At 40.9% G+C, this 8,781-nt stretch overlaps 1 protein-coding gene and 1 long non-coding RNA gene across 2 annotated transcripts in view; both read left to right on the top strand.

Moving 5' to 3' along the window:
• Positions 1-5,217, top strand: part of LOC107693534 (histone-lysine N-methyltransferase 2C-like) — a 123,780-nt gene extending 118,563 nt beyond the window's left edge. Inside the window, exons 54-58 of the mRNA XM_016492958.1 lie at positions 1,743-1,844; positions 1,955-3,110; positions 3,424-3,560; positions 3,653-3,783; positions 5,016-5,217. Coding sequence (XP_016348444.1) covers positions 1,743-1,844; positions 1,955-3,110; positions 3,424-3,560; positions 3,653-3,783; positions 5,016-5,217 — 1,728 coding nt within the window. The remainder of the gene's footprint in view (positions 1-1,742; positions 1,845-1,954; positions 3,111-3,423; positions 3,561-3,652; positions 3,784-5,015) is intronic.
• Positions 5,218-8,103: 2,886 nt separating this feature from the next.
• LOC107693537 (uncharacterized) lies at positions 8,104-8,589 on the top strand. The gene is made up of 2 exons (XR_001634764.1): positions 8,104-8,249; positions 8,341-8,589. It is a non-coding gene; the product is annotated as an uncharacterized LOC107693537 (long non-coding RNA).
• The last annotated feature ends 192 nt before the right edge of the window (positions 8,590-8,781 follow it).

Here is an 8,781-nt window from a genome sequence, read left to right on the forward strand (position 1 = left end):
CAGTAAATAAATCAATAAATCCACTGCTCTCTTGTCTCCTCTGAGGCTGGGACTCTAAATAGTGTTCTGTGCTCGTCCGTGCAGCCAAAGACAGAACAGCAAAGCCTGTTTTGCTCAAACTTTCACCATGGCATTACACCGTTGTCGCTTGCGAAATCAAAATGATGGCACCGTGGGTGTAAACTTACAGATTAAGGGGCGGTGATATTATAATGAGATTTCTTTGCCATGTCACCAAGGGAGCGAAATCAGACGCGCCAATTTCTCAGACGCTTGCAGAAAAAGGCTTCCCAAAACAAAGTTACTGGGTTAATCTTTTTCACCTTTCCTTGGTTGGTAGATGCAACGGGGACCTTATTATAGATAGCACTTAAAAATTGGAAAAGTCAGATTTTCATGATATGTCACCTTTAATGAAAACAACCGGTTCCCCTCAGAAACACATTCATATAAAATTCAATATTTGGATTTTCTTCCTATATTTCACGTATCGTGAACAGTGATCTTGTTCTGCCTGCTACAGTATTTTCTCCTCTTTGCGTCCGTCTTCAACGTCTCTGGCCTCTGTTAGTGGCCGTTTACAGACTAATTATAATAATAACGTAATATTTCCACACAAATGGCACTTTGGAAAATGATTGCAGTGCAATTTGTGTGCAAGCACGGAACAGAAGATAAGTCTGAAATAAAACAAAAAATGTCCAGTCGACTCCACTGTATAAATTACACCGCGTACATAATTATTAGGCAGTAAGTGAAGGTTTTAGGAGCTCATTTTAGTCAAATGAGCTCCTAAAACTTGCTGCCAGATTCTGGAAGATACATTCTTCAAACAGTGGTACAAGAGGATGTGGTGGTGGTCCTTCAATAGTCACTCACAGAGGGTCATTTTTTAGGATTATTTTACCTAAAAATGTTCATGTAATAGTCTACATGTGTCTTTTCTTCTCCACCTGTTTTTCTCTGACCCCGCTGTCCCAGTGAGCATTTTGCTGTCCAATGGTCATGTCTTAACTTTGCAATTTCTGTATTGCATTAGTTTTGAATATTTCTCATGGGGATTTAATAATTTTTGACTTTTCAGTCTGAGTTAAACCTCTTTTTTGGCTCATTTTATCTGTAAAAGAAAACATGCCTAATAATTCTGCACACTTGAATATAAGAAGTTTTTCACTTCCAGCCTTCATGGACAATTATATATCACTTATAAAGGATTAAATACAAAATTAATAGTAGTTATTAAGATTGATGTGGTTTGGAATTGGTAAAATGTGCTTGGAAAAAAAATATGATCAGAATATCAACGTGCCTAATAAATATGCACGCGGTGTAAATATACATCAATCATTGTTAAGTCTACAAAAAAAGTTACTTGGCAAAACAGGTATTTTAACATAGGCTACTTTTGTATGTATTTACCCATTCAGGCGGCTCATGCGTGTCAGAGACACAGCTGTCTGTGCGCACGCTGTTCACACTAGTGATTACTGTTTACTGTTTAGGTACTTCCAAAATAGTCTTAAAAACCAACGTTAAAAATAATCGTCATGAGATCATGGAACGTGATCCTACCTGAAAATATTACGATATGATACTTTTGACATATTGCCCACCCCTAGACTGCATAGATGACAGCAGGAAAGTCATTTCAGAAGCGAAGCAAGTTACATTATTACATTTGCAATTAAAGAAAGAAAAGACAGGCATTTTTAAACCTGATGTCCTCCTCTGATTTCTCCCAGAAGTCTCGATTATGTTCGGATGCTGGTTTGGTGTTCTGCAGTCATAGCTGTCTCATTCTGCACTCATCCTCCTCTCAGTCCAATGGGAACGCTGACACCAAGGTTTGTTTTCTCTGTCATAATCCATATGCAAACAGCGTGGTTGTTGATGGATAATTTGCTCTTGATTACGCATGATTAATTTTGTGCATGTTTCTGTGTTGCATTTCCAGGCATCTGTTGCTCTACTTCCTGAAAGTGCTTTGCGACAGTGTCCCTCTAAAGTCCAGCACCAGTACAGCAACAACATGTCCTCGCTAGACGTCCACTGCCTGGCCCAACTCCAGCCCAAACCGTCCCCTCCCTCTCTGAACCTTCACACGGCTTTCACCCCAGCTGAGGCAGCTCAAGCGATCAAGATGGAATCCAAACCTGAAAGCATATCAGAAAGTCATCTTAAAGTGATGGTAAAGCTTACGCCGCGTTCCCAGAGCCACATGGAAGACAAACCATGGCATCACGGCAAACGGTGGAAAGGCCTGCGCTGGCGAAAATGGACGGTACACATTACGATACCAAAAGCTGCCACCCAAACATCTGAATCGGAAGTTGAGGAGCTTTTGCAGCAGCTCAACTCATCTCTGCGACCATGCTCAACCACTCGAGACTGGCGCCGCTGCTGTTTCTGCCAACAGATAGGCGATGGGATGACTGATGGCCCTGCCAGGCTGCTCAACTTGAACTTGGACACCTGGGTGCACCTCAACTGTGCCCTCTGGTCCTCGGAGGTCTATGAGACGCAAGCCGGTGCCCTAATCAACGTGGAATTGGCGCGCCAGCGAGGGCAAACGGTGGTTTGTGCATTCTGTCAGCGCTTAGGTGCCACCAGTGGCTGCCATCGGCTGCGCTGCCTCAACATCTACCACTTCACCTGCGCCCTGCAGGCTGGTTGTACATTTTTCAAGGATAAGACAATGCTGTGCCACCAGCACCGGCCGCGAGGATCTGGCGCCGCTGCTGGGTTGCACTTAGAACAGCAGCTTTGCTGCTTCTCCGTGTTCCGCCGCGTGTTTGTGCAGCGCGATGAGCTGCGACAGTTAGCGGCGGCCGTGCAGCAGCCTGAACGCGGCCATACTTTCCGAGTGGGCAGTTTGCTTTTCCATTCAATGGGTCAGCTGCCACCTGCCCTGCTGCCCACGTTTCATTCATCCACGGCCATCTTTCCACCTGGCTACGAGGTGAGCCGGCTCTACTGGAGCATGCGACACGGCCAGAAGCGCTGCCGGTACGTCTGCTCTGTGGAAGAGCATGAAGGGCGTCCCGAATTCAGCATCCGTGTCATTGAGCTTGGCTACGAGGATCTAGTGCTGACTGACACCACTGCTAAAGGTACAGCTGCCGCAGTCTCCACTGGATTAATTAAATCACATATGCTGATATAAAAGCTGACAGGGTTCCCATAGGTACTTAAAAAAGTCTTAAATTCACTTTGATCAAATTTACAGTCATAAAAAGTCTTAAATATTTGAAGTGGTATAACAGTCTTAATTATCATTTTAAAAGGCCTTGAATTATGGCCACTATGCCATATCATTTCAATTTCAGTGTGATTGTGTAGCTCTCATTTAAACCAGTTAAAGATAATCTTACCAGTCCTACCTGACAGCGACATGATGTTTTTTTATTTGTTTGTGTGCTCTAGGAGTCTGGGACAAGGTTCTTGGGCCCGTGGCCGAGAGGAGGGCTGAGACAGGCATGCTGAGACTCTTCCCCATCTATCTGAAGGGAGAGGACCTGTTTGGACTCACCATCTCAGCAGTCACCCGCATTGCTGAATCAGTAAGTACAATCAACCTTAGTATCACTCAATGCATATTGTAGAGTGAGATGTCCAGTTATGTGCAGTTCGTTGATTTGTCACTGTATTGTAGCTGCCGGGTGTGGAGGCGTGCTCGAGGTATCGATTCCGTTATGGACATAATCCCATGTTGGTGCTTCCACTGTCCATCAATCCATCTGGCTGCGCTCGTTCTGAGTTGCAGACGTACCCCTATCATGAGAGGTCAGTAGCTGAATATTGTAAAAACAGTATTTAAGTATTGTGAAAAATTAAGGTGTGGTCACATCAACAAAATTGCAGCGAAATTGCTTGTGCAAAATCAGTTTCTGCTCGTCTTAATTTGACCCTCTTCAAATGGTCTTAAAGTATAGCAGAAAGTGTTGATTAAAGTTGTGGCATTAAATGTTGCATACACTGCAAAGAATAAATATCTTCATCAGTATTTTTGTCTTGTTTTCTAGTTCAAATACCTAAACATCTTTAAGTCAAGATACACTTACTTGAGATGCAAAATTAAGATTGTTAAAGCCTTGTTTTCTGATAAATTTAATGAAATTGAGCTGATTTTTCTGACCCCATCGGCAGATTTGTTCTTGTTTTAATTGTAAACACTTCATTTTAATACATTTCTCAGATTACAAGACTTTCTTGTTTTGTCATTTTGTTTCTCAATGTATCTTGATTTAAGAATCTTTAGATATTTGTGACCCTGGAGCACAATACCAGTCTTAAGTCGCTGTGGTATATTTGTAGCAATAGCCAAAAAAACATTGTATGGGTCAAAATTATCTATTTTTCTTTTATGCCAAAAATCATTAGGATATTATCAGATTATGTATAAATCTCAATTTCGAGAAATTGACCCCTATGACTGGTTTTGTGGTCCAGGGTCACATTTGCACTTGAAAACAAGACAAAAATACAGAGGAAGAACATCATGTTTTTGGACTGTGACCAGAAGACAGACACAGTAAAAGTTATTTCCGTATTCCTATTTTTGCTTGTAAAATTGATTCAAATATGAATTGAGGAATGGTTTGAAGTTGTGTTTTCAAACTGTTGCTAATACATCTATATGTATTATGTAAATGATGATAGTTCATGTAGATGAACTCTAGACATTTACATTTAGAGAACATATTGATGTATTGTTCCCTTCGATTTATTACTTAAATTGGTCTTAAAATTGGTCTTAAATTTACCTTCATAAAACCTGCAGAAACCCTGAAAAACAGGTCCATTGTCATTGTAAATAGCATAGGCAAATTTGAGTGAATATGAGCACAATCTGTGTGAGGAACTTGAGGGCAAAAAAGGGCACGTGTGAAAAATTCCCTCGTGCAGATATCAGTCATAATTTAGGGGTGGACATGCAAATTTGCTGCTTATTCCTATTGAAATGAGGAACAGAACTAATGTTTTCTTTCTCTGTTTCTGTCATTGTCTCCTCACAGGCTGAAGATCCTCTCCGCGTGGTCCAGAACATCTCACTGCATCCAGAACTCAATGAAGGCGGAGAGGGGATCATCTCACAGCAAGCACTTTGTGCACTCTAAGTCATCTCAGTACCGAAGGCTGACCAGCGACTGGAAGACAAACGTGTATCTGGCACACTCTCGCATCCAGGTGAGTCCATGCACACAAGCCGCTTCGTGAAGAGCAACATGTTTGATCATCTCACCGGTCTGATGCATATTGGCAAAAGCTGACTGAATTGGCCATGTTCAATCAGACTGACTGAAAAGGAAATGTTTGAAGGGATTCAGATAGGCCTTGAAATGCTCGGTGTGCCTCGAGTGACTACAGTTTCTGTCATTCGTCTAAGAGCATCTTAATGAAAAAAATGTCTCTTTTAAGCCTGTGTTATTGGCATTCCTCCCTCTGGCACAGTTGTGTGGTCATCTAAAAGAGCCACAGCTGATCAAGTGTCACTTCCAGTTCCCTGCCGTGCTTTTTAAAACCACGCAGGCATAAAAACAGCTAAATCACTGAGACATACCTGATGTCTCATTCTGTCAGCTGTACAAAGCTGTGTCTATTAATTGAAGCCGTGTAGAATGCAATGTACATCTGTGTGTGTGTGTGTGTATGTGTGTGTGTGTGTGTGTGTGTGAGTAAAAACAGTGATATTGTGAAATATTATTTAAATTTAATATAATTTATATCTATATTAATATATATTTAAAATGTAATTTATTCCTGTGGTGCAAAGCTGAATTTCCTGCAGCCATTACTTCAGTCTTCAGTGTCACATGATCCTTCAGAAATGCTCAGTTTTTTCTTATTATCAATGTTGAAAACAGTTGTGCTGCGTAATGTTTTTTGTGGAAAGTGTGATTCATATTTTTTTATTTTTTTTTTTAAATACTGCCCCCAAACTTTTGAACAGTAGTGTATCAGGACAAACCCCCCAAAATTTTTAACTTAAACTTTATCCCACACTGGTTGTGCTATGGAAATTAATTATACCTCGTTAATGATACCCCTGCTTTTGCTTTTCTATGAAATGTGAATTACAATTTTATAAGGCTGTGCAAAAAATCGAATGCGATTTTCATGCACATCTCGTCAGTAAAGCCGCTTCTGGTGATTAGTAGTAAATCTCCAGCACGTGCTTTCAGATGGAGCGGCATTTACTACACAGAGCCGTAGTTCATTGACAAGCTACACAAAATCGCGTTCAAAATCGTTTCATTCAAAATTCATTGCCGATTCGCATTCGATTTTTTGCACAGCCCTACAATTTTATGTAGTTAATGGCATTGTGTTTGAAAAAAATTGCTGCTGAAAAGTTCAAAGTGAGCTCTAGGAAATACGTAGTAATGAAATTAATTAATTTGAATGAAATTTATCCCGTAGGTACATCAATCATTCATGCTCACCAAACTGTGTGGCTGAGGTTGTGACATTTGAGCGGGGCCACAAGATCATCATCAGTGCCGCCCGCAGGATCGAGAGGGGAGAAGAGGTAAGGAAAGAGGGAATTCATTAAGAATGAACTGCACAACTGAAAGTGGCATTCATTTTTATGCACCCTAAACGAAATATGCACATCAGGTAACAGTGCAAACATACCTGAAAAATTTGCATTGGAATGCACTAGGGTTGGGCCGATAGACCGATGGCTGATAGACATCATGATGTTGAGCCGGCATCGTGATACCCCCACGCAATCCGCCGCATCCCAATACCGTGTTCGGAAAGAAAATGACGTGTATACGAAACCCCTAAAGGGAATAAATACAAGATGGGAAGAAAATATATATTTCAATATTTTCTTTCACAGTTATATCATTAGGTAATTATACTACATATACAGTATATTTCGGGCATCAGGGAGCCGCTATTATACCTGACATTGAAACTGTGCTTTTGAATGCACAAAAGCATTAAAAAAAAATCACTTTTTAGTTTCGCTTTCACTTTCGAGATTCGCGATCACACGTACTCTGTTTATACTATGGAGCAGCAGTACTTACCACACATTTTTACAAGATTAGATGTTTGTCAGTGGTGCTGAGGATCTGCAAATCATTCGCCATCGTCCTCACTCATCTCTCCTTACTCTGTTTATGTGGCAAGTGAAATTTTATGTACTGCAATGTAACAGGCAACCGTTACACCGTGTCTACACCGGACGCGACAGTTGTCGTGTCGTGCCACGCCGCATCTACACTGTATGCGACAAAGCGACTGTTGAAAATCATTTGAAATTTGTGTCAGCACGTCATAAATAGAACGCGGCAGCAGTTTACTGTTGGGGATTTGTCGTGACGCGCTGCATCCAGTGTAGACAGCATCACTGATTATAATGAGTTCTATACACAGATCTATATATAATGAATCTCTATTATAGATCAGTGGTTCTATAGTATTTTATCACCCCGCTCACGTCCGGTGTAGACACGGTGTTAGGAATAGTAATTTGTTTTCTGTGCCATATAAGGATTGACGCTTCGGGCACACCCCCTAACTCCAACCAGCACCATGTGATGATGTCATTATGTCAGATTCAGTTAGACCTATTGGACTGCGCCATCTAGAGTTTCATATATTTGGCACTCATTTAAAGGAGTAACCCAAAAATTAACAATAGAACAATAAAGATTTTTAGCTGAAACCGTGGTTCTTGGTGAAAAAAAATTGTATACAAGTTGATTTTTAAAACAATAATTTAATAATACTGTTAAATGACAGTACCGGCCTTCCTACATACTATACTCTGACTGTTCAACACCATTCTGATCCAGACAGCTGAAACAGCCCTTTAAAAAGCACTTTAAAGTGCTCTCGACTACATCGCATAATGCTCTTCTTGATCATATGACGAAATACTGAATAAGGGCAGATTTTTGAAGTGTCTGCTGTCATAAGAACTAGTGCAGTGCTTCTGGTTTGAAATTTGAACCACCTCTGAATGATTTTGTTGCAGCTCTGCTACGATTACAAGCTCACCCCAGTTTCAGATCAGAGCAAGATCCCATGTCACTGTGGAGCCGCCAACTGCCGCAAGTGGATAAACTAACAAGGAGTGACACCAACAACAACTCAAACAACTCTGAGGTGCCAATTTACCAGAGGAGACGTGCAAAGAGGAAACAGCCAATCCTGGAAAATGTCGTAACGGGCGATCATTTTTTTAATGTGCAAAACTAAGAGGAAAACACAACGTGAGAATACAGCATTGTGTGAGAGCCATTCGTATCATTTCTTGACTTGAAAGGAAAAGGTTCTGTTATGTGCATGTGCCATGAGTCTGTGTGTGTCTGTGTTTGTCAGCTCGAATGCGTGTGCGTCACACGGGGCAGATTTCACCAGCGAATGAGGACGGAGAATGAGCGCGAGCACTGTGCCGGGTATTGCCTTATAGGTTGATGGAGGGGCAGGCCCATCTGTATGACGAGATCTGTAGAGACTGAACCGTAGAAATCAATGTAGAACATCACTGAAGAATGTACGGAATTGACTTCCGCAAAGGGAAAAAAACATGTTGCACTAAAAAAAAGAAAACAAAAAAGAAACAGAAAACAAAATGAAAAAAAAAAAAAAAAAAATCAAAATACTTGATTCCATGAGTCAGTTTTATCCTAGATATCTCTCATTGTTTAGTGTAAGAAAATAAAGGTGTTTTGTATTTATTACTGTGTGAGTGAATGAATGGGCTTATTTTTAAAAGCGGTTTTATGCCGCTCAAAAGGAAGCCCGACTGCGATTCTTGCA

The sequence above is a fragment of the Sinocyclocheilus anshuiensis genome, unplaced genomic scaffold (assembly GCF_001515605.1).
Source record: "Sinocyclocheilus anshuiensis isolate Anshui unplaced genomic scaffold, SAMN03320099.WGS_v1.1 scaffold1630, whole genome shotgun sequence".
Classification (NCBI taxonomy): domain Eukaryota; kingdom Metazoa; phylum Chordata; class Actinopteri; order Cypriniformes; family Cyprinidae; genus Sinocyclocheilus; species Sinocyclocheilus anshuiensis.